This window comes from Seriola aureovittata, chromosome 22, assembly GCF_021018895.1.
Source record: "Seriola aureovittata isolate HTS-2021-v1 ecotype China chromosome 22, ASM2101889v1, whole genome shotgun sequence".
Taxonomy (NCBI): Eukaryota; Metazoa; Chordata; class Actinopteri; order Carangiformes; family Carangidae; genus Seriola; species Seriola aureovittata.
In genome coordinates, this window is record NC_079385.1 from 7,244,762 (window position 1) to 7,270,987 (window position 26,226).

The 26,226-nt window shown below is 39.4% G+C and overlaps 1 protein-coding gene across 1 annotated transcript; it reads right to left on the reverse strand.

Moving 5' to 3' along the window:
* Positions 1–973: 973 nt before the first annotated feature.
* LOC130163800 (mucin-2-like) lies at positions 974–25,659 on the reverse strand. The gene is made up of 48 exons (XM_056368190.1): positions 25,404–25,659; positions 24,874–24,941; positions 24,114–24,218; positions 23,227–23,380; positions 20,572–23,024; positions 19,193–19,373; positions 18,333–18,377; positions 17,736–17,961; positions 17,164–17,293; positions 16,943–17,006; positions 16,561–16,643; positions 16,128–16,323; positions 15,900–16,025; positions 15,688–15,808; positions 15,453–15,588; positions 15,283–15,360; positions 15,116–15,185; positions 14,859–14,996; positions 14,589–14,738; positions 14,287–14,381; positions 14,060–14,192; positions 13,499–13,742; positions 13,295–13,335; positions 12,826–12,914; positions 12,343–12,497; positions 12,117–12,255; positions 11,103–11,207; positions 10,769–10,963; positions 10,570–10,642; positions 10,317–10,486; positions 9,857–10,013; positions 9,503–9,613; positions 9,199–9,340; positions 9,067–9,095; positions 6,823–8,916; positions 6,286–6,527; positions 5,930–6,116; positions 4,821–5,028; positions 4,232–4,404; positions 3,971–4,040; positions 3,730–3,839; positions 3,595–3,626; positions 3,344–3,497; positions 2,703–2,740; positions 2,446–2,553; positions 2,079–2,118; positions 1,518–1,626; positions 974–1,319 (listed from the first exon to the last, which is right to left on the reverse strand). Exons 6-48 carry the CDS (start codon positions 19,239–19,241, stop codon positions 1,145–1,147), a joined length of 7,230 nt encoding a protein of 2,409 aa, XP_056224165.1. The 5' UTR covers positions 19,242–19,373; positions 20,572–23,024; positions 23,227–23,380; positions 24,114–24,218; positions 24,874–24,941; positions 25,404–25,659; the 3' UTR covers positions 974–1,144.
* Positions 25,660–26,226: the final 567 nt, after the last annotated feature.

A 26,226-nucleotide genomic window follows, 5' to 3' on the forward strand; every position in this document is an offset into this window, starting at 1 on the left:
GTTCAGAGGTTCACTGAATGCAAACACACACAGAGGCATTCACAGTTTGCGCACACTCGCACATCCTCCTCTGTGAACATCATAAGCCTCCTGAGTATCCATCCTTTTGAATGCACAACAAACAGCAGCAGCGTGAAGCTGGCCAAAGCTTATTTTACAAGCCTGCTGTTTCTGTTCGTTTGCTGTTTTCAAAGAGTGAAATGCTTTCCTCTTCCAGAGAAACTCAGCTTTTGTAAGACTGGGTGTTTCCTTGGCTTGATCAAAGTCTTCCTGTCCTATTGATAGCCGCAAACAATGGCTTTCTCTGTGTGTCCCAATGCCCGAGAAACACACATCAAAATATAAACACAGTATATAAGATATTCATTATAAATACTCATTTTGACATTACAGCTGCAGCAGCTCCACAATGTGGGATTCTTTGCCCGCCAAATTGTTAGTCATCATTTTTGTGTAAATTATTTTTTGTAATTCATAAATTCATTGAAATAAAGACAAATTTAGAGTTGAATCTGAAAGAGCCAGTTCACCAAACTGTTTTTTTTAAATGTTATTTTTTTTTTATTTTCTTTGTCAATACAGATTTTTGACAGAAGAGAGTCCCTGTTACTGCAGATAATCCAGGGACCACAATGTTAATGGTTTTAACAGATTGCGTCTTCCATGGAAATCTGTTTACAGTGAAGTTCTGGATTATTTAGAGTAACAAGAGTATTTCAAAACCTGCATAGATAAAACCAAAACCTGTCTGCTTGGCTAAATATCACCACTATCAAGAAGCTATTTTTTGTCACTTGAATGAAACGACCCTAACTTCCAGACGAAATGTCATTGGCACAGAAGTGATCAAAGCTACAGCAGCGTTGCTGCCGACCGGTGAAAAAGTGAGAGTAAAGTAAATTTACTTTAGGGAGGCACATTGTGTTTTATGAAGTTGAACTTACTGCACTGACAGAAGATGCTTACTACAACCTTTGGTGATTAGCTAATGATTCACTTTATTTGATACTATTAGTTTTGAATCGAGAACAAAAACCATCAAATATCAATTCATAATCTACTAAATTTAGATACATTCGTTTTTGATTTAGAAATGTAATGGATACGTTACATAATCATATATTCTTGTCTTTGGTCTGTGCTGTCAGCGCAGTATACCACAGCTTCTGCACTCACAGCTGGTGATATGCTTGTAAGCGTAGTGTCTGGTAGTGTGGTCGGAGCACTGCAGGGTCACTGATCTCCTCTCTGAGCGCCGCTCTTGACAGGATCTGCTCTTCTGCTCCACCTGTAGGTCACCATGCAACACCACTCTGATGCTGTGGACCGAGTGGGGAGGAAAGGAAGGGAAGCAAGAAGGAGGGGAGAAATGTGTTATTGTAAGCTTAATCAGACTTAATCAGGAATGACACATCTCCTGCTGAGTCCTTAGTGTGGACACTCATAACAGACCTGAGAATGTGTTCACTTACTCTGTGATAACTATTTCTATTGACCAGTGATAGATTTCTTCTCACCTGGGCTGAGACACACACTGGCCCTGACACACAGGCATTTCTATGATGGTGGTACAGTTGTCTATGGTGATGTTGAAGCTGGACACCTCGGGAGCACAGCTCTGATTACCTAAAGGTGAAGGAGATGTATAGGAGGTAAAGTTGAAATTTTAAACAGTCATGGCTGTTAATTTGTACAATTTGAATGTACAGCTACTAATTGTCCAATAGGACCATATACATGTACTGCGTCAGGGTTTGGACAAGTGTATTGTTAGTGTATTGTTTGGGTAATGTTAATGTTGACACAGAGTTGAAGCCAAGGCTTCTTGGGGTCCTTTGCTTTTCACAGCATCATTTTAATATCATCTAAATTGCCAGATCAAAGAAGTCACTTGGCCAAATTTAGGTTTATGATAGCTTTTAAAAATAACATTGTCAGCTGAGTTGTCCCATTTATTTTGAATGCAGAAAGGTATATGAGCTGAAAGGTTGAAATTAAAAAAAACAAATAGTGAAATGACCTTTCTCCAGCCAGCTGATTGGTTTTGACTAACAGCACATTATTGGTTCTCAACTTACATGTAAAGCAGCAGTGCTGGTTATCCCAAATCCTGTCCTCCTGGAGAACAAATCCACAAGAGCTCATGATTAAAGAAATACTTAATTAAGATCCAAGTGCATCAGCTTTGGAGGTGTATTGTCTGAAATCTTAAAGTCACAATGAAATGTGAATTTCTTTTGAGTTTATTTTTTCATTTATATACAACAGGTTTACTTTTACATGAAAAGCTAACCTTGCTGTGCAGTTATTTCAGTAGTACCACCAATACATTTTCATAATAAGACAAATCTAAAGCTGGGGAAAAATGCAGTAACACACACTAGAATAAAGCTCATGAGATGTTAGATTTATTAGTTTAAAGAGTAGAGGAGGGGTGTCCTGTACCTCAGGACAGTTTTCCTTGGGACACACTCTAGTCTCAGTCTGAATGCCCTCTTTGCTGCAGCTGAACGACATGCAGGGATGGGTGGCATCTTTCCATGTGTCTCCCACCTACACAGACAAAGGTACTACCATCAAGATATGTATAAACACAATGTATTGATTCACATTATACAAAAATCGAATTCTTCCCCAAGGAAGAATAAACTATTTTCTTTATCATCTTGTACCTATATTAATGTGAGATCCACACAACATACCTTGTATGTCTTTTCATTATAACTGCAGTTCTTCTCAACTGAAAAATAACACAGTAAGTAAAAAGTGTCCTGGTACAAAAGGCCAAATATGTATTAGTATTCATGTGAGGAAAAGGAAAGTCTCTGAGATAGTACTTAAAGGTGCTATATGTTAGGATTTTAAAACCTTCCAAAATTAAGTAAAATAATCACCAGAATGTGATGAAATAACATTCAAAAGACATTTATGTATTGTGTTGCAGCGATATTTAGATAAGTTAGCCTGCTAACCAGCTAGCCTGTCCTGTCTTGCAATACCACTTTGTACCTCAAGAGGCGATAGTGAGTGACTGTAGTGTCCAGTCTGCTCTCAGTCCAACATGAGAGGATGAAGAGGTTACACTGCCCAGAGGGCAGGAAACCACATTCAGTGACAAATAAAAGAAGTGATAGAAATACAAACAAACCAAAAAGTTAACGCTGGCGTTACTTTCCACCTCTGGAGGCAGCTGCTGTGAGTACAGGAATGAAGTTTGATGCTGAACTTGCAACATTTCTTCTAGACTGGTAAGTAAACAGCTGTTAATGCTAAAGTTGGCTGTGACTTACATATAGTACCTTTAAACCACCATTTTAAAATATGATGAAATGCCAGTGCTTACCACAAATCTGATGACCACAGCACGAGGTGTTTACCAAAACACCAGTGGGGCTACAGACAGGAGCTGACTGAGGGGGGTTTGGAAAACACTCCTCTGTCTGAGTCTGGTTGTTACACGTACACAGGTTACAGTTGGACTCCCACACATCACCAGGCTGGAAAACAGGTATAGATATAAGTTTTAAATCTAGAGTTAAATCTACAGTTACAAATATTACTCTTTTTTTTTTACATTGATGAGACAACTATTACCATTTTGGGCTCTCCAAGTGGTCCTTTACAGTCTGTGTGGAAAGAAAAGTAAAGAAACTGACAATTTATCCATGTAAGAGGTCAGACAAAAGTCTTCTAGGAGTCATTGTCACCCTTATAGACCATGTCACTCACAGGGACAGTCAAACACGCAGCTGTTCGAGTGATTTCCTGCCCTGAACTGGCCGTTGGGACAGAAACAACCTGAAGTGTTTTTTTCGAGGGAGGCCCCTAGATAGCGCACTCTGTGTAACCAAAGCAGATGAATGGTGAGGATGGAAATGATGAACATCCTGACAGTCATGATTATTCTGGATTTAGAAAGATGTGAAAAAAACATGTAAAGACATTATTTGTTAAAGTAAAGTCTCCAAACCCTCCAAAGCAGAAGTCATCCATCTTAGGATGACATTCTCTGTGAACCAATTCTTTTGGACATGGCACATCTGAAACATGAACGAGGACAAGGTTATTAAATTAAATATCGGTTTAAAGAACAATTTATCAACAACATTTTTAACCAAAAACATCATTACAGTCAGGTTCATAAATCAGTGTGCAAATACTTTAGGACAATAATTCATCCTTGGTTTGATTGACTTTGTTTTGCTGAGTGTAGTAAAAAAAAAAAACATACCACAGCTTCCATTAGTCAGTTTCCTCCACTCAATGCAGATACCAACATGCTTGCATTCCTCAGCAGCTTGTTCTAGAGAAGGGCAAGAGCTGTTTTTGTTCCAGCATGAATCAAACTCACAGTTCTTCTTTTTAAGCTTCAGATCGACATAATCACTGCAGTTTAAAAATGCTCTGAGGAAACAGAATAGATTAGATTTTTAGTTAATAGTTAAAGAAGATACTCTCAAGTAAAACATACACTTAAAGATAAACAGCTGAGGTTATACACCATTGAAATATTGAAAAATAAAAACACAGACTCTAGATACAGAGAAAACTAGCTGAAGTGTTGCACACGGTTGCTCGATCACTGTTGTGGATGACAGCTTGAGCAATAGCAGCTAGAGTATATGAGATGATAAGCTATGGTGACATTGGGTGGTTGCTACTATGGGTCAGTAAAGGTACAGTAGTTCCTAAGTAAAGTAAAACCATTGTGCCTCACTTTTATGACATATAGTGTGATAGCAATACGTAGCAAACGCACTAATTACCAACTCCTTCACCAATTCCCTCAACAGTAGTGTGTGTTAGTGTGTGGAGCTTACGGGTGATCTAGCAGCTCACACAGTGGGCTTGCAGGGCAGCTGGTGGGTGCTGGAGTTGTACCAGAATGACAGGGTATGTCCTTTGGTGCAGAAACACAGGCTGGCTTCAGAGGGTCTGCGTACACCCAGTCATAGGCTGTCTTATCACAGCAGCTGTTGTCCTCGATCTGCCCCCCTCTACGGATGCATGATCCGCCACCACAAACACCTGGAAAGAAGATGGAGAGGTGAGGTCAGTTAAGAAGATGTGTGATCTGATATCTAATACACATTATAATGGACATAAACATCCATCCTAAGGACTGACTACATTAAACAGGCAGGTTTGTAGTTGTATCTCCAATATTTTGGCATTATATGACAAAAACAACTTGATAAAAGTAACCTAAAGGTTGTTACCAGATTTAAGGTAATGCCACACAGTTAGCTGGTCTTCTTTAGTTTTTTAGTAGCCTCATGTCTGAGAGGAGAGATGTCAGAGACCTGTATGTATTAAAACCCAACTCTATGCACAGCTTTAGCCACTTTCAGCACATTCTTTTGGTTCTCTGGCCCACACATACAGTAGTAGTAGCAGTAGTAGTGGTATATAGACATTTCCGGCTGGTGAAAATAATAGTGCATGAGGTGAGCTGAAGATCCAGCCTAGCATATCTTTGTCAGGAGATGGTAGATAAATAAAAAAAATAGGGGAAACCAAACATTAATTTACCAGGTAGCCAAACACAAAACATCTGGATGCTCACGTCACCTTATGTCTGCTGCATTGTAGTTTTGTATCACAGAACTGTTTCTTTGGGACTGTTGAGTCTTTCTGTTGTCTGGCAGTCAGAAATTGTTTATAACACTAAGCAACACACATACTATTAAGTTTTGTTAGCTAGATAACTAGCCTGAAAGCTAATTTAGTGAAGCACCTAACATGTTGTCTCCTTTATCAGTGACAGAGGATTGACAGACAAGATTAAGCTAATAAATTCATAGAGGTTTGTGGTTTTTGCCTTACCTGAAATCCACTCTACACACAAATACACACTGTGGAAACAGATAGACAGTACAGTATGCACTTAACCACACCTGAAGAGCATTCCCTTTAATCTGTTACTCACCACATTGTCCCTGGGTGTTGTTGTGGAAGTGCTCCATGGCCAGATTGACCACCAGGGTATAAGACGGACTGAGGGAGATATAAGAGCGGATCTCTGGGAGATAGATTGACACCATGTACCCTGTGGTCTCAAACCTCAACCCATGCTCCTCGTATGGCGGCAGTATGGTCACATTGTTCAGAGTGGCCTAAGGCAAATTAGATCAGTATCAAACCCACTGTCACAATCTTAGTATGGTACCAAAATACTTGAGTAAAAATATCCTATATCACGGACAATGATTATCAGCATCCTTAATATGTAATGAGGCATGGTATTACGGTGTAAGTAATATATAGAGTTGTACGATATCCTACCTGAACTGCAAACAACTCTGGAATGATATTGAGTGTAGCCATGTTGTTTTGATAATTAAGGATGATGCCTTTAACACAGGAGCCGTGGAGGCCCGGCACACAGTAGAAGTTATCCACAGTAATAGAAAGATGATGTTGTGGTGACCGCTCCTCCACCAGGATGGAGGTGCATTCGTCCAGGAAATCAAAGCTTACACCATCGAAAGAGATGTAGTGGGGATCCCCATATAGCTCACAGCGACCTAGGGAGGATGTGGGAAAGGATGAAAGATGATTTTAGTAGATATGGACAGAAAACAAGACATCGGAACATTACCTGCTACACATCAGCATGGTATCGTTGTCATTGTTAGCATGTTAGCATTTAGGTCAAACCACCAAGATAACTAAGAATCAGAATACAATATACTGCCTAACCACATAAAAAACAAACTATAAATGTGTAGAACTAAATGTTACTGAAAACATAAATGAAGAGAAAATGGGATGGATAACTGAGGGCTAAAGAGCTGTGGCAGAGAGACAGGATACACTTACAGTCACATTTCCATGTTTCACAGCATCCATCCGACACTTTTGCGACCTGATTTCTTGGGCAGATGGGAACTTTAGGCTCTGGACAAACCACTGGAGTCAACTCTATCTTCCCATTTGTACAGGTCTTATGGAAACAGTCCTCTGTCCACATCTCACCACAAGTCCAGGTTTTTTTCCTCTTCAGGTCTGTACACTCATTGCACACTGTTGTGTGAGTTGTCAATGCTGTACTGACTGTTATGATGGTGGACTGTGATGAGGCTGTAGGGACTGAAGGAACTTTAGTTGGACCTGGGGTTTCAGCAGGCGTAGCATTTGACGCAAAGGTGGTTGCTGATTGAAGTGTTACTGTTGGCTCTGTACGTTTTGTTGTTGGCTGAGTTGAGGAAGTAAGTGTGGATGTATCTACTACATGGGATTGTGATATTTGTGTCGACGTTGGCCCTGTTACGATAACCACGGTGTATCCAGTGGTATTTGTTATTGTTGTAGGTTGTGCTGAGGTAGCAGCTGTCATTGTATATGTGGTATTCATTCTAGTTGTTGATGATGTGGTGGGTGAGCTGGTAACACCTGTTGTGTAAGTCAGCTCTGTATGGTTTACTGAGGTTACAGTGGTAGTTGAGGTAGTTGTAGGCGTTGGTGTAGAGGTGGTGGAAGGCATTTTTGACCATGTTTCAGAGGTAGTTGAAACATTGGTAATGGTCGTCAACGGTGTGGTGGTAGTGGAAGGCGTTGTTGACCATGTTTCAGATGTAGTTGAAACATTGGTAATGGTCGTCAACGGTGTGGTGGTAGTGGAAGGCGTTGTTGACCATGTTTCAGATGTAGTTGAAACATTGGTAATGGTCGTCAACGGTGTGGTGGTAGTGGAAGGCGTTGTTGACCATGTTTCAGATGTAGCTGAAACATTGGTAATGGTCGTCAACGGTGTGGTGGTAGTGGAAGGCGTTGTTGACCATGTTTCAGAGGTAGCTGAAACATTGGTAATGGTCGTCAACGGTGTGGTGGTAGTGGAAGGCGTTGTTGACCATGTTTCAGAGGTAGCTGAAACATTGGTAATGGTCGTCAACGGTGTGGTGGTAGTGGAAGGCGTTGTTGACCATGTTTCAGAGGTAGCTGAAACATTGGTAATGGTCGTCAACGGTGTGGTGGTAGTGGAAGAAGTTGTTGACCATGTTTCAGAGGTAGTTGAGACATTGGTAATGGTCGTCAACGGTGTGGTGGTAGTGGAAGAAGTTGTTGACCATGTTTCAGAGGTAGCTGAGACATTGGTAATGGTCGTCAGTGGTGTGGTGGTAGTGGAAGAAGTTGTTGACCATGTTTCAGAGGTAGCTGAGACATTGGTAATGGTCGTCAGTGGTGTGGTGGTAGTGGAAGGCGTTGTTGACCATGTTTCAGAGGTAGTTGAAACATTGGTAATGGTCGTCAGTGGTGTGGTGGTAGTGGAAGGCGTTGTTGACCATGTTTCAGATGTAGTTGAAACATTGTTAATGGTCGTCAGTGGTGTGGTGGTAGTGGAAGGCGTTGTTGACCATGTTTCAGAGGTAGCTGAAACATTGGTAATGGTCGTCAGTGGTGTGGTGGTAGTGGAAGGCGTTGTTGACCATGTTTCAGATGTAGTTGAAACATTGGTAATGGTCGTCAGTGGTGTGGTGGTAGTGGAAGGCGTTGTTGACCATGTTTCAGATGTAGTTGAAACATTGTTAATGGTCGTCAGTGGTGTGGTGGTAGTGGAAGGCGTTGTTGACCATGTTTCAGATGTAGTTGAAACATTGGTAATGGTCGTCAGTGGTGTGGTGGTAGTGGAAGGCGTTGTTGACCATGTTTCAGATGTAGTTGAAACATTGGTAATGGTCCTCAACGGTGTGGTGGTAGTGGAAGGCGTTGTTGACCATGTTTCAGATGTAGTTGAAACATTGGTAATGGTCGTCAACGGTGTGGTGGTAGTGGAAGGCGTTGTTGACCATGTTTCAGAGGTAGTTGAAACAGATGTAGTTGTTAGGGTAGTGGAGGGCACAGTTGAAGCAGTTGGGATGATAGTGCTTGATGTAGAGGTGGTGGCAGGTATAGTTGTAGTTGTAAGTGGAGGTGCTGTTGGGGTAGAAGTGGTAGTAAGTTCTGGTGTTTTCACAATTGGTTCTGTAAAACACTAAGAAATAATCTACAACTTTTTCAAACTTTCTTGTACAATTGTGAATCTAGCAGTAAATGTAGTGGGATGTGAATAGAATTCATACTTACGACACTTAATTGTTCCATTTTCACAGGGGCTAACAAGAATAATAAAGAAATATCCAGTTATGAATGTGATGACTTTACATTTCACGATGTTACAATGTGTTGACAGTGTACATTACCAATGGCTCATCTTACCACTTATTAGACTGTATCATCACCACTGCCCCAGGCTGAATAATTGTGTCATTGAAATAACAGGAGCAGTTCCTCAATTTGGTGCATTCCCCAGTGTTTTCATCATAGTATGGTGCATCTTTTGGACATCTGGGGAAGCAACCTTATCCAAGAGCAAATTGAATGTATATTTTCACAGGGTTACAGTTTATGTTAACAATGCCTAATTAATTTACATTAATGCATTATTTATATTTACAGATTCAACTGAGTAAGAATTAAGTGAAGCTGCTATATTTGAATGAAACTCAGAAAACCTGGATACCTTCCAGCTTGTGAGTGAAGTAGTTGCCTTTGCCACAGGTTAGCATCTCACCACAGGGCTCATAGTGCCAGCTACACTGGCCCTGCTCGTTGTAGTAGTCACAATAGACCGCTAAAGGTGAAATGATCACAGATTAAGTCAATGTAGTCTTACTTACGCCTTATGTTTTGTAAATTTCCAATAATAATGAACACTTTTCATCATAAGGATTGTTGGCTATAATGATTGATTACCTCACGTCTAGTGTCAGTTTTCAGCATAATGACAAAGAAATACTACCTTACCGCAAACCATCTGAAAAAAAGAGTTAAGTAAAACTAATGTTACATGGGAAAAAGGGTGGTCTTAACTTACGACACAAATCAGGTGTTCTCCATTTGACACACACATCCTGGTCGCTGCAGGCCTCTGCGTAGGCTGCCACTGCTGTGCAGAAGCCCAGGAACTTGCCTTCAAACTCACAGGAGCAAGACTCCTGCACACAGGCATGGTAGTACGGTTCTGGGTCCACCTGGGGATTGTAGATCATCCAGCAGAATAGGGCTTTTATCAACATGTTTAAGGGCTCAGGAATTTATTGATGTCCATTAATGCAAATAGATACTGTAGGGTCTTATATTGCAGCAGACTTGGATAAAACAATCTTCAGTGATGACTGTTTAAGCTTATGGTTGATCACCCCTACACTCTATGCCACCCTTCCTACCAAATGAGTAGGGGGCCTGAACAGAAATCCAGACCCTGGTCTTAGTGGTTTGCTAAATATGTGTAAAAAAAAAAAAAAAAAAAAAAAAAAAAAAAAAAAAAAACATACTTTTAAGTGGCAGTCTTTGAAGGTGTCTGCTGCAATGATCAGGCAGCGGCGCTGGGCCCAGGCTGAGCAGTAGGAGTTGCGTTCACATGGAAATATCTCAGTGGTCACATCAGAACAAGGAGGTGTGGCGGCCCTCCAGCTGTTGCCAAAGGCCATGGGACTGGAAACCACTAAACACAGCGTTTCTGGGGTTATTTTGACCATCATGACAGAAGTATTTGTGCATCTTGAAATAAAGACAAAGCTAATTTACCAGCTGAGCCACTTATCTGTAGGTCATTCATCTCATTGGAGTCAAAATTACCACAGAGGCCACACACTTTGTTCTAAAGGAGAGAATTTAAATTTTTTTTTTTAAATTTATTTAAAATGTATAAAAAGTATAATGTATAATAAATATTTCTACAAAATGTGCATTTCAAAATCATGCCAAAAACATCCCAATCACTCACCCTCCAGTTTGGATGCAGCTCCATGGTGATCCTGGTGTGTTTGTCCCAGATGAGAGTTATCCCTCTGCTTGGCACTGAGATTATGATGTAGAGTCCCACTGTGTGTGTGGTGTAAAGTGAATCTTCTTGCAGAGTCCAGCCTTTTTGGAGGCGTCTCGTCACTCTCATATCACTCAAGGTCAGGGTGACTAAGCCCTGGATGGGACAATACAGGACAGTTACAAGATTATTTAAACATTTTGATGAACAAGATAGAATAAATAAGCAAATGAATGAATGAAAAGAATACAGCGACATGGTCAACAGCTGAGGGTCTTTGTGAAGAGTCACCCACCTGCAGGTCCAGGACGATGGAGCGAGAGCAGGTCAATGCCTCATCGCAGCAGGGTACGCTCTCCACTCTGACAGAAAAGGTGCCGTTTCTATTTCCACAGTAATCCTGAGGTAAAATCAGCAGAGTTCAAAATGTGACAAACAAAAGCCTATTTTTAAACTACAACTAAGTTGTTAGGCTCTGCCACTCAGACTAGTTTCAGATTACATCCCTGTTTATCCAGACTCATATAAAATATGAACCATTTGTGTGAAATTTTACCATAACTGCTGCATGAAGTCATGTGTTATGTCTAAAAAGTGTTTTGTATGGTCACAGTGTCCTTGACCTTTGACGTTCAACCAGCAAAATCTAATCAGTTCATCCTTGAGTCCCAGTGGACATTTGTGCCAAATTTGAAGAAATTCCCTCAAAGCGTTACAGAGATATCGTGTTCACAAGAATGGTGGCCTTGGCTGTCGCCGGTACAGAGGCGTAAAAATGCACTATACTATGGATCAGGTAATTGGGTAATGTACCATGTCTCATGAAGACAAAATGTTCGAGGTCTACAAAGCCTTAGCAAAGACATCTGTAAGTAAATGATTGTTATTAGATTAAGATTTTTAAAAGAATTAGCTATGTAAACCAGAGTAAGTGTAATAAATCTCTGAGGTGCTTAAGAATAACTACTGATCAGTCCACCAAAGTGCATGTACGGTTTGTCCTCCCCATAATGTGGGACAGAGCTTAGTTGCTTATTTGTCAGACATCACAGAAACACAACAAAAATATATGTGATCTGTGGACTTCAAAAATATAATATTTGTGTATTATACACAATACTAATTGATACTGTAGATAGATAGATAGATAGATAGATAGATAGATAGATACTTTATTATCCCTTAGAGGAAATCCATGTGTCCATTAGCTCATTGTTAATAATAATAAAAACAGTTAATAACAAATGAACAATAATAATTGTATATGTTTCCTGTATTTTGTCATATCTTTACACCAGTTTGGTCTCACCTCTACAAGTGTGTACTGGCAGTGTCCGTCAAAGCGGAACCACTTAGAGTCAAAGGTCTGATAATGTCCATTTCCATACACTTGACACTTCCCAGGGCATGGCTCGTCTCTGCAGTGCCACTGACCCTGACCACAGACACTGGGAGACACAGGGAAGTATTTTAGCTCATGGATGAATAAGACATTGAATCGACAAGTAGTAAAGCAGCAGTAATGCAGAAGTTACCATGTTTTACAGTTGGTTTTCACATGCTGTCCTGCGCTGAACACTTTGCCACTGTACACACAGGTGCAGTTGTCCAGAGAAACGCAGTTTCCACGGTGATCCTGATACTGGTCATGTGGGCAGTAACAGCCACTCTCACAGGTCATACTGGCACTCTGGAGATCACACCAAAGCAAAGTCTTTTAGCTCAACTACACATTTGACCGATCACTATGAAAGAAATCTGTTTTGTACAAAGTGGAAGTTATAGCGCTGCAATTCAGTGACAGAAAGATTTTAAAATAAAATGACAGATTTGAAGAAGAAATACACAAGAACAAGAAATATATTCCCTTAACGTTAACAAAATAGAACAGGCCATATGATTAATCTTACAATTATGGCAGACAGTTCGTTAGCTACTGAATTCAACTGAAGAATGAATAACACTAACACATGAATAATGTTGAGCCCTGTGAATAAACGTATAATCTGTTGACCTACCAGTGGTTTCCTGAGACTGTCACAGGTTTTCTGAGCCGTGTTAACTGGGAACTCGGAGCAGTGAACACAAACCTTCCCGTTTCTGCAGCCTGATGCAAACAATCATTAAATACACAAAACATATTAGTGTGCTAACTATATCTGACAATTTGACATGATATTAGCATAAATATTTTTAGTTAGTTTTGTTTATTACTGTAAATACATTTTCTGAGAAACAAACTCAACCTATATTGTAGATAAAATTAGAAAATTGGTGGTTGTATAAAAAAAGACAGTAACAAAGTTGTGTGAGATGGGCCTGTTTTTCCATTAGATTTTCCTGTATTACAGGAAAAATTCAAATTTATGTAGTTGAAACATTAGCTTTGGTTAATTCTCCAGAGATAATAAAGGTTGTTAGTTGCAGATTGTCAGTGTTTTTGAAAATATATACAAAATACTTTATGATAAAAGAATATTTAGTTACCACAATCCTTGGAACAGTGCAGTTCTCCATTCTCACAGAGGCTGTAGAAGACACGATGCTGGATTTGAGATTCAAAACAATCACTTTTGCTGACACACAATATATCTACATGATAGATGTGGTCATCTACAAAAGCAAAAATGTTAATACAAAAAGGTGTTTGAGCATCTTAAATAGTTACAAACACGTCGATGATCAGCTCACCACTGTCGTCCGTCGATAACAATGCGCCCCGGCGGCGTTGTCCCACCATAGTGGTGACATGAACACTCTCCTTTTGGGGTACAGAGGTTTCCTTGGTTCAGGTGTGTTCCTTCCGGACAACCACAGCCCTCCACAGGAGCATCATCCACCCAACAGCGAGGGTCAGGGCCAGACAGGGAACGACATGTGTGGTTGCAGGCCAGCATGTCGTAGGAGAACTCTTGGTTCTTCTGACATTTAAGAGCTGTGACACAACATTGTGATTAACATACAATTAAATTTTGGTCTTCTTAAAGTAATTTTTGACATTTTCATAAACACACATATACTTTTGCTGCTTTATATTTACTGTAGAGTATCTGAGAGGTGTTTACACAACGCAAACATCCCATAGAAATGACCTCTTATCACTACTGCCAAAACAAAAACAATAAGACATTGTTGGAAGCAGTAATGATCTAATTTAAGCTTCAGACAGTTTGATCATTAGTCCAGTGGTGGGATGAGCTTTCTATATTTATTTACTGTATATATTTGCACATTTATGAAAGCTGGACTCACTGCAGTTGGTAGTTTTCCTCCAGTCACCAACTGCAACACCCAGGACGGCGCAGGCTTTGGCGTAGCTGCCCAGAGCAACACACAAACACTGCTGCAGATTGCTGCCACAGTTACAAGTTCTTTGGATGCAAGCCTGAAAATAATAGTCAGTTTCAGGTTACCAGGAGTCCATCATAGCTGAAAACGATTTATTTAACGATTTGGTTGGTGTGTGAAAGTCTTCTTACGGTGTGGAACTGATCTGTTGGGATATGACTATGGCATTTGGCAAATATCCCAGTTGGGTGGTTCAACACAGAACACTTCTCATCAGCAAATATTTCTGCAAAAATACATATTAAGATAATGAAATCTGTTTGCAAAACCCTCTGGAGGTAAAGTATTTTCCTTGCAGTTGAAGTATTTGACGAATATCACGGAGAAGCAATCAAGCCAGTGTTTTATTATCCAAACATTGTTTTCTATGTGATGTCTATTTTTAAAAGGCAGCCACACATTTAACAGGTACATTTATATCATTCATTGGTACCGTTGTCTGTGTTGCTGCAGGTGGGGGGTATGTTCACTGCACATGTGCCCACGGTCCAGGACAGAGCGAACTGCTGTGGCGAGTTCTCGATGATCCCGCTGCTGGTGGTGAAGTCGTCTGTGGTGTCATTGTTGCTGTTGCCACAAAGACCTGAAAGACAGACTGACTCTAAGAACACATCCAACTGGACCATGCTCATAAAACAAAACAAAACAAAAAAAAATCAATTGAACATATTTGACATGTGTGTTTGTAGACTGAGATCCTCACCTGAGATTATGCCAGTGTGGTTTCTTGGTGGAGTGATGTAGAGCTGAATCTCAGGAGACATCTGGACTTGGATCTTCATACCAAAGGATGTCTGGACTTGGACGTACATGGAGGACTGCCAGAAAACCAGGGCATGATCTGACAAGTGGCAGAGATTAGCAAGTGACTCGGTAGATGATGGACAACACTTTGTTAAATCTGACCTAAAAGTTTAATCTCTTTGTCTGTTTTTGTCTTTTCTCTCAATTACTTCTTACCAGACTGATGAAGTTCAGTAATCTCCTCCTCTCCCACTTTAACTCTGTTGTATGAGAATGTATACACATCCTACAAATCCCAAAGGACATTTATATTCACTTATGATATTGACATTTGTTTGATAGATTATATGGTTTCAAAGTTAATCCTCAAAGACTGTCTGTACCTGAAAAAGCTGAAGGACAACTGTTTTCAGAGACACCGCCTTCTCAGAAAACTGAATAGTTATTGTCCAGTTGAGACCCTTGGAAAGGAATTTTAAAGGACGGTCAGTATCACAAAAAAGGCAACATATGTTGGTTAATGTTAGATGTTGGTGTAGTGGGAAAGCTTTACCTGTGACACCACATATGTACATTTACCAGGGACGACATATTGTTTGCCATCAAATGTCGTCACAAAATGCCCTTCAATGAGACATCTGGCTGGGCAGAAGTTGTCAGAGCAACGCCACTTCCCACCCTCACACACGCTGAGAAAACAGATATGAGAAAAGAAATTCGTATTAAAAAACTTCATATGGAAATTCCCAATTCAATTAGTATGATCAGCTTCGTTTCTGCCTCCTCACCACGACTGACACTTGGTGTTACGTGTGTCTCCAGTTACGTAGCTGCTGCCGGCAAACACACAGGGGCAGCTGGACACAGTCACACAGTGGAAGCCATCTGCGTGATCATTAAGCACCGTACCTACACACAAAATTCAGTGCAGCCTTAACCAGCAGCTTAACAGCAGATTTACACAGTGAGGAACTAGATCGTACAATCAGACAGTGCTCACCCTTCGGGCAGACACAGGAGCTCGTGAGTTCCTGGTTGGAGAATCTGGGGTTTGGGTTGGAGCAGCTGGGAACAAAGGCGTCACCCTGTTCTACATAAAGCAGGTCTCCTGGACAACTATGTGGAGCTGCATTCACCCACAGAAACACACATTACTCCAATGTAACTAACGGACAGACAGTCGAGTGAAGTCTATGAAATCTTTATTTAATATAAAAATGTCACCTACTGCATCCGGTTGAAGATCTCCAGATGTTCCAGATGTAGCTGTTGTTTCCACACTGCTGGACAACTTCTTTGAAGAAAGCACAGCTGATGTATTCGCTGTTTTCATAGCTGTAGATGTTCTCTTCACAGAGTTGGACATAATGAGGCAACCTGGCTTGCAGACAGTCCAAGGCGTAGGAAAAGAACAGTCCGCATTTCTGCAATCAGAGAATCCATCTGAACATCTGGAACTAGGCTCTGACGTGTGTTTAGTTTCATTTTATGTTTGAAATGTAAAGACAGCTGAATGGATTGAGATCTAAAATGTAAGTTTAGTGAAAGAAATGTAGAACTACCGTACAGTACTTTAAAACTTATATGGTGTGTACATCCTACATACAACAATCCTTCGGTTCGGTTTGAAACTGAAACAGTGATTAAATCATTCGACTTACTGGATTCATGACAGAGCCAGGATCTCTGGTTTGACATGTGTCCTCAGAAAGCACGCTCTCTGTAATAAACTGCTCCTTGTTGCCTAATTTCATAGAAAAGCTACACTGTTATAGCAAACTGCATGTGCACGATTATCAAAATTTACAAAAGCAAAAGTTGTTTGTATTATCATCTACATTCTAAAAATTACAAGTGAAACTGACATTTTAAGAACCTTTGTAAGGAACATCTCATTTTAACATCAAATAATCACTAAGCAAAAGTTTACCAATTACATGTAACACTTATTTATTACCCACAGTTTTTGCCACTAGTAGTAGTACTGCCACTAATGTTACTACTATTACTACAATACAAGAACTACTGATATCGCCGTCGTACCTGGAACATTGTGTTTTCCACACAGTCCGGTCATGTCAGTGCTCAGCTCCTGCTCCAGCTCCACCTTAACAAGTCATGAGAAAAGGGTTGATGTTGGCGCTTAACTAGCTGTAAATATTCCAATAAATGTGTCATATGATGTGTATGCGCGCTTTGTTTGCATTTGTGTGCCTGATTTTATGCTCTCCTGTGTAAGATGTGCAGCATTAGTGTCCTCTCACCCTCAGTGTGTCTATTCCTCCAGGTACATTGTGCCAGGTGACAGACAGAGGAAGCAGCGAGCTCTTCAGTTTAGTGTAGATGCCATACTGAAAAATGTGCTGGTAGGTGTGGTCATATGGAAGGGAAACACTGTCCACAAATAAACATACAGAGGCATCAGTACAGAGATCATACAGTTAAAAAAAAAAAAAAGTTTATAAATAAATACTAAATGATAACACTGGTAAAATATTTCACCGTCTACTTCCTACAAAACAGCCTGAAAGTCACCTTACAGATTGTGACCACCTCCAGTGATCCTACCATTGTTTGTTTTCAATTAATAATGCACAGTGTCCCAGAATCAGAGCTAATAATAAACTAACAATGAGGCCATTAAGAATGCATAAAGCTTCCAACCACCAGGCTGTGCGGCTGAATATGAAGCAGGTTGACTGATGTGAAGTGTTAAAACAAATACAGACTAAGAAGATACTTGATCAGATTTGCACTAATCATTATTTAGTTTGTGTAGCTGCAATTTTCCTGGAGTGTCAGGAGTATCATGGTGGGTTAGGATTCAGGGCCAAACCTTTTCTTCTCCACCTGGATGCTTCCATTCTGCACAACAGTCCTGACTTTGTTGATGATGATCTCGACTTGGACCAGCAGCCCGCTGTCACCTCGCCGTGTGGTGATGTCACATTCAACCCGGTTGTGGGTGAAGCGGGTGAGGGTGAACGGGCAATTGGATCTCACATAGTAACCTGATCCGTTGAAAGGCTGGACAACCCCGCTGCCAAACGTCCTGCAAGTGTCTGATCACAACAAAAGTCTTTTTACTGATTCATGATGGACAATGGCTGAAGACATGACTGAATTCATTAATGGTTAATCATAATCAAATAATGATTCATTAATTTTGATTTATGCTTTGAAATGTTAGTGTAAAATGTAATCATCAGTACAGCCCACAACTTAAATTCACTAATGCACCCATTACGCTGGAACAATGCAAACAAAATCAGTTAAATCTACTTTACAGATTAGTATGTGATTTTAGGTTTTTTTTTTTAATATAAGCCATTTTAAAATCAATAAATCAATAAACATACAGACCAATTATTATTTCAAGATATGTAAAAATCATATCAAAAATCAAAATTAACATTGATTGTCTAATACTCACATTTCTGAGTTTCTGTTGTTGTGACTGATTCAACTGTCCCTAAAACTAGGACAGAAATACAATAGAAATAATTAAAACTATGAATAATAACACCTAGTACCACATAATACCTGGATATTGCAGGAATCCTATAATTATACGGGAAATACAGCATTTGATCAAATATACATGATACACATAAGCGGGGCAAAAGTAAAACTAGGAATACTGCAATATAAAAACTGCAATGGAAATGTTACTTCAGTAAAAGTACAAAAGTGTTATTAGTAAATTATACTTTGAGTATCAAAAGTAAAGCACTCAGGGATTCAGAAAAAAACTGCCTTTGTAATATCCACATGACTCAAATTTTATATTATTGTGTCATATATGATTATATGATGATTACTCTATATGACAATATGTATGATGCATTAAAGTGTAAGTAGCATTGTACTGTATAATCTACAACAGTGCATCATATTTTTTAAGCTCATCATGTTTTGTGTCTAAAATCTTTTGAAAGTTTGAAACTAAAATTGTCAAAAAAAATGTAGTGGAATAAAACAGAAAAGATTATTTGTAGTAGAAATAAGTTACTCGTACCTCAAATTCGTACTACATAAATGCACCATAAAACCACCATTCAAAGTAACAACAAAGCAAATTCATTTTCTTACTTGTCAGCCAAATGCTATGAAAGACATTTTCTCTGATTTAACTCATGAAATAGATAAAAAATGAAAAGGTGGAAAAATCTGATAGTAATTTCTGTCCACCTTGTAGAAATTTGATTTTGCTAAATCCATGTCTCATGGCACATTTTCTACTAAAAAGAAGTATTTCATATTCAAATGGTTAAATGAAATATTGCATGGTACCTGAGGCCAGTGAGAAGTAGACAGCCAGCATCCATCTCTGCGAGGACATGCTGCCTGATGCTCCCTTACTGCAGGAGAGCAGGTGAACCAAGTGGCACTGTGCAACCACCCCACCACAGGGGCTATATATGCAGTGTCCATACACACACACACACTGCCCGAAACACACTTGAACTTCTTTCTGAGCAAATACCAGGAAACAAAAAACAGATTAAACATTAATCTAAATGAAGATTGGGCAGAAACACGATAAAGATCACACAATGCTGGAAAACCAGCTTATTTTTTAAAGTATATCCTGCTTATCATGTTGCATTTAGTTACACTATTTCATGGTAACAACAGTCCCTGTGCTATATACTCCCGTGGGAAATTGTGAGTGTGTCTATATGTGTGTGTGAAGGACAAAGGGAGACCTCAAGCTGCATGAGGTCAGAAAACCTCTCAATAGAAATCCACACACGAATGGATGCACAAACACAGTCTAAAAAACTCAAAATCAAAACAACTGCTAGAGGAGAGTTTGAAACTTGAGCCTGCGCTCTTATTTCTTTAAACCTCTTGTTTTGTGATACAATAAACACCAGAAATGGCACCTGGTTAATATCTGGGAGTTCTTATATTGGTTTTTAGAAGGAACCAAAATACTGTGTAGTAATAAGTGAGACAGCCAGAGAAAGGCAATATGTCAAGTGTCACCGACCTCACCCTAATGGCTAAAATATTAAGTCCTGTATTGAGAAAGAGGGATGCTTACTTTTGGCAAACACTGGTGAATTAGATAATGTCTTGCAGGCAAAGGGAGGTGAATTGAGCAATAATTAATGAGGCTTGGTAAAAGCTCAGGGTGCATGAACCAGGATGTAGTTAGTTATTTTTGAGTAAGGGGACGTGTGAGATGACTTAAATACGTCCTGCAGCTGTTTTGATTTCATTTCATGCAAATATTTTATTCAGAGCCGACAACTGAGCCAAATTAGCTTTATGAGCTTAAATCAGTGAGGTGGTAAAAGGATTAAGTGGCAATTATCAACACATCAGCTGGCTATATTGAACCTGAGATCTCCTAACTCACCACCTGTCAGTCAAGACACTTTCTGAATAAAATTCTTAGTGTGTGTACTAAAGAGTACATTCACAGCATATCACTAAACTATAACTGTAGGAACTTGGTACTGCTTTAAGATAAAACTAAATTCAAATTGAAGTGGTGTTTTAAGTGGTTTGATACACATGTAGTGTATCAAACCTGTCCATTGCTGGTATTGTTAGCAAACAACTGTGTTCTTACTCCTCCAACAGACATGGAGCATGATGATCATTCCTTTGTGGTCATGTGTCTGGGCACTGGCAAATACATGTTTATAATATTCACTCACCTTTTAACACCGGTTTGGTCTCCACCAACTCCTGAAAAAACAAACAAAGACAAAATCTGAGTCCTTTGCCTGCTAGCTGTTCGTATTTCTTCACCAACTTGCCAACAACTTTGTCAGCCTTCTGTTGGCTGCTGGTCGGGTAGCACACTGGGTTTATCAGAGGTTTGTTTGTGTAAACAGCTGCCTGTTGCAGCTGGAGATGGAGTTAGTAAGAGTTAAAGAGATTTCAACAATGAGCTAAAAGGGGCTAAAATCTACTACATACTTTGATTTTAGGATGGAGAGAGCCATTTTACCATTTTGAACATTGCAAAACCTATTAGACTTTAATGTCTTCATGCTAGATTGATATTTTTTGGTTACTAGGAGACACATTTTATTTCTTCAAAACATTATGGCTAATGTCTACTGACACAAACAGCAGACATGGAGCAAGTAAGTACAATATTCACTCTCGTTTTTGCTCTGCTTTGGCAAATTCCTTATAAAAATATTTGGGTTATTTGCTGCTGGCTGTTAAATTTTTTTTCACCTGCTAGCTAGTTGCAAAAATTGTCCACCATTTTGTGCTGGACAGGAAGCATACTGAAGGTTTATCAGGGATAACTGTGTAAAACTGTAGTATTAAAGTGCTCTAAAATCAAAACAATGAGCTGAAATGGGCTCAAAAGCTTTATAGAACTGACCTACCCAATTAGAAGAAAAAACACAGGTTGATCTAATAATATTAATTGCTTTTATGCTCCTCACAAACCAGGGCTTCCTTATGTACTTTCGCCCTGTAATGCGTGAATCAGCTGCCCTGACACTCTGATTTTGATATTTCCTTGGAATGGTCCTGGTGGTGATGTGTTCGATTTCACAAGTTACATCAGATTGTGGAGTCCTGGTTAAAAGGAAGAAATGATCCTGTTCTAATGTCATAAACAACCCAATAAAAAAAGAAAAAACACAGTGTAGACCTGTCCTTGTGACTCCACTAGCTGCTGCAACCTGCGGCCTGGCAATCTGACAATGCATCAGGATTTGTTATTTCTACTCTGGTTTTTTTTTTTAAGGTGTGCCTCTCTTAATCACTTATATCCGGCTGCAAATAATACAGAGGCTAAATCAATCCGTCGGACAATGGGAGCTGTTGCTTTACAGCAGATCAATAAAGAAACACACCCGAACAGTTTTTGCTGTGCGTATGCTGCTATGTGTACTTCTAATATCAGCCTCACTTTTAGTCATCATGTATGAAATGATAAAATTCAACACGACAAACAAACATATAGAATATTATATTGAATATCAGAAAAGCAAAATGAATAGTGGCCTTTGGGGGGGTGGGGCTTAGCACATCCAAGTCTCATTCATTAGGCCTGTATTACAAAATACACTTTGACATGTAACAGAAGAAAAAGTACAGGTGTAAATAATAAAACTGATGATGTCTGACTTCCTCCATTTAGGAGGGTCTAACCCTCCCTAACCCAAACCCTTTGACAATGTTCCCTCAACATTTATGTTTCCTACTTATATTACAATGTTAAGACTTAACAACTGTTTTATTCTCAAATGTTACATTTATTTATTTATTTATGTGTTCTACACTTGTGAACCCATGACATAATTTTCAGGGACTACACTGAAAGTGAGATCCACTGGTTTCAGCCTCAGGAGATATGAAAGTTTGGTTGCTTAAGTAGAGGCTGTGAGATTCATACAGTAAACTAACATCATCAGAGCACTTTGAAACTGTGCACTCCTGACCTCTAGTGGCAGGATTCAATGAAACACACTTCATTAAAAATATCAATTTAGTGCAAAAATTGGGAAATTCAGTTGTAGTCTGTCATTATCAAACTTATCTACAAACTGAGACGAGTTCAAATGTATCTACAAACTAATGGGAAATGAAAGAATTATCTACCAACTAATTCTTTTTTTTTTTTTTTTTAAGAAGGAAACTTAACCAACTAATAAGAAAGCAAAGAGTTAAAACTTACCTGCAAATTAAAAAGAAATGACTTAAAACTTTTCCAAGAAGAAATGAAGGAGTTAAGAGAACAAGGAGGCATACAGAATTAAAAAATATTTTTAAAAAACTGAAAAGAAAAAAAAGGGTTAAAGGAGTTATCTACCAATTAGAAGATATTTTTTTTCTTTTTAACAAGGAAACTTCTTGTCAACTTCTTATCTACATAATAAAAAAGGTTTACCGACTGAGAAAAAAGAGGAAATAAAAGTTATCAACCAACTAAAAGGAAACTTATCAACTAATAAAAATTGTGTGTGTGTGTGTGTGTGTGTGTGTGTTACTGTTTCAACTACTGGCTGGTCCAGCCATGGAGCTCTGCATCTCACTGATTACATCTCCAGGCTGTACGGACAGTCATTTAACCAGGCCATGAACATCATCGTCATCCACAGGGCTCCGGTCTGACGGGGCAGCAGCAGTCTGAAAGAGCCTTGTCTCCGGAACATTTCAGAGACACAGAGAGGGGAGGAGAAGGAATGTAAGACTGGTTCAGCTGCACCCTTTAGACTGATGCAGCAGAGCGGGAGAAATGTGTGTGGTGACCACTGAGCTCAAATAAGAGCGGTTCTGACCGATAGAAAAACCGGCGGAAGGTGAAAACAACCACTTGTGTATACATTTGGAGTACTCACCTCCAGCTGGACATCTTCCAGTCTGGCCTGTGGGGCTGAGGCTCCGGTCTGACGGGGCAGCAGCAGCAGTCTGACGGAGTCTTCTCTCTGCAGGCTCCTGGAGGGCTCCGGAGCTGCTCTCCTGCTTTCTCTTCCTCTTCCTGCTCTCAGCAGCCTGTTAAAGAGATGCACAGAGGGATGAAGTGAAGGACCAGCTCAGACTCTCAGACTGCTGCTGTAACATCAGTGGATTCAGTCTGTGTTTCCTGTCTCACAGAATGGATCATTGCATTTCATCCAAAATGGCTTCTGTTACTGACCTGGGTGTAACGCTTCTCTGCTTTAAAACAGCGCCATCAAAGTGTGAACACCGGTCACAGTAGTTACTTAATGATTACTATACACAGCATTATTACAGGAATACTACAACTCCATAATATATACTGGTAGAAACTGACATTTAGTGAGTTAGAAGAAATAAACAGTTTAAATTGAAATCATTTGTAGGTAGTCCACTGCCGCACATCCCAACATAACCTACTAAAATATTCAGAGCCACTTGGTGGACATTCAAGAGCTGCAGGGTTTCCCACTGTTTTATGGAGGAGGTGGACAACATTATCAATCATAGACCACTTCTGTTGCATCATAAAAATAAAAACTATTACATACAGGAAATAGCACATCCAGTGATTAATGATAGTATTAAGTTTAGGACGTCAGATACTGACTCACTTGATCATGAGATGTGTCAGAGTTATCACCTCGGCCCAACAGTGAGCTGCTACAGCCCACTCTACAAAACTACCACTGACAGCAGTAATAAAGGTAATCAGACATGTAACGCTCCAGCACACACCTCCACTCCACACTTCTATCCACAGCTCTCATCATACAACCGCACCCACCGGTCTCTGAACGCCAGCCACACGTCAAATTCACTGATCAGACCGGACTGATCGCACGGACCGAGGTGCGGAACGAGAAATCGTCAGCCGGGCGCACATGAAGACCTGCAAGAAGACAAACAATCAGTTTTTCAGAATTTCTTTTTCAGAATTTCTACTATCTCCGATCTCCCCTGACTTCCACAGTACAACTACAGCTGATGCCCTTCAGGCCAAATACAAATAAACTATTTTATGTATAGAAACAAGGAAAGATCTTTTTTTTTTTTTTAATTCTCTAGTCTGACCATTTGTTCATAATTAAAATCAGACTTGAAATCAAGAGGCCACTGATGCACCTTAAACAAATCCTTTAAGACTTTAGATCTTCCCAGGTACATTTTCATTAGTTTTTATAATTATTTACATTATATTTTTTATAATGTTTCTACATTAAACTTTTCCAACTGTTGTACACTGTTACTTGTCATGTCATCTTTGTCCCAGCACCACAAACATGACAGTTCTCTGCCACATGTGGTTGTGAGTGTTGATTTTATTTCAATCCTACATTAACAATTGATAAAATATACTTAGCTGCTGTAATCGCTGAGGTTATGGGCATTCACATTTATAGTCATTTAAAAAAAACAGGTATAAAAACACTACATAACTCTAGACACAATTCCCAAATAATATGTCAGATCACTGCAAACTCAAAATGTAACTGGACACACTTTCACTGTCTGCATCCCAAGATAGCAAAAGAAAGGTGCTTTACCCTGTAGGTGTCGTGCTGGGCTCTCTCCAGTGGTTATGGTCGTGGAGCTGAGGTGGCACAACACCCATCTGTAACCATTAACATACAGTTTAGGATGGGACTCTGCTTAAACCAACACAACCATATTTGAGTGAACATTGAACAAACTGGTTAATTCTTTCAACCTGCGTTTATAATTTATGTACTTATGTATTTATTGCTGTAATATCACGTTAAACTTGACAGTACTGAAACACCAATAACAAAGAAGGGATCACTGTACTGGTAAATAGAGTAATTAATGTGGGGTATGACTTGAAAAAAACTCAAAGTGGGAACTACTTTATCTTAAACGAGCAATTGAGGCTGTATGCAAACATGTGCAATTTGCAATATTTTGTTAATTAAACAAGTTTGAACCGAAGACTTTAATACTGAAGGTTTTACATGGATGTCTCGAACAATCGATGCCTCAAATTCGTCGAGGCGTCGAAAAAAAAAACGGTTTGAAAAAAGTGGTTTAAATTATATTAAACTCCTCGTATTCTCACATTTTCCAAGATAAAAAGGTGACAGAGGTCAACTGTCGTGCGCGTGGCTCCTTTAATCGTTGTTGTCTTCTTGCCTTTTCCAGAAATCGTCGAGTGAAAGTTTTTCGGTGTTTCCCCTCCAGGGTCTCAGAGTGAAATGGCGGATTGAGAACGCAACCAGCTTCATACGTCAACACCAAGACCAGCTGCCAATCCAAACGGGACTGGCAATTTGAGCATTTAAGTAATTAATTAATTTAAGTATTTCTTTAAGGAGGTATTATTTTATTTAAATTCATGACACAATCTGAAAAAAGATATTTTCCAATTATATCCTAAAACCTTCCTTCAATAATTAAAATATATTATTTTAAAAACAAAATAAAAAACAAACAGAATTGAATAATTCTCAATAAGTTTTAGTTTATAGTCTGGGTCCGTGCTATAGGGACGTCTGCCCTACATTGTTGCATAGGGTAAATTTTCAAATTGGCAGATGTGAATTTACCTGTTGAAACATGTATACTACCAGAGATAGCCAGTAGGGGGCAGTCACAGATCTGTTCGTGTTTCATGGGCAAGTGTATGAAGCCATAGAGCAGCACCTCCTCCTCCAATAGGCCTATACTATTTTTTTTTTATCATCTTAAAAATAAAATGTGCTCAGTAAATTTCCTAGCAATGAAAGGTTATGAGGCAATGGGATATCAAGTGACACCGTTAAAGTGTAAAGAGTTTGCTTTCATCATTTGAGGAGTATGAATCTGATCAACAAATTTTATGGAAACCTGCCAATATAATTTACATATTCCTTGGGTATGATTATGTGGAAACGTTGGTCTGA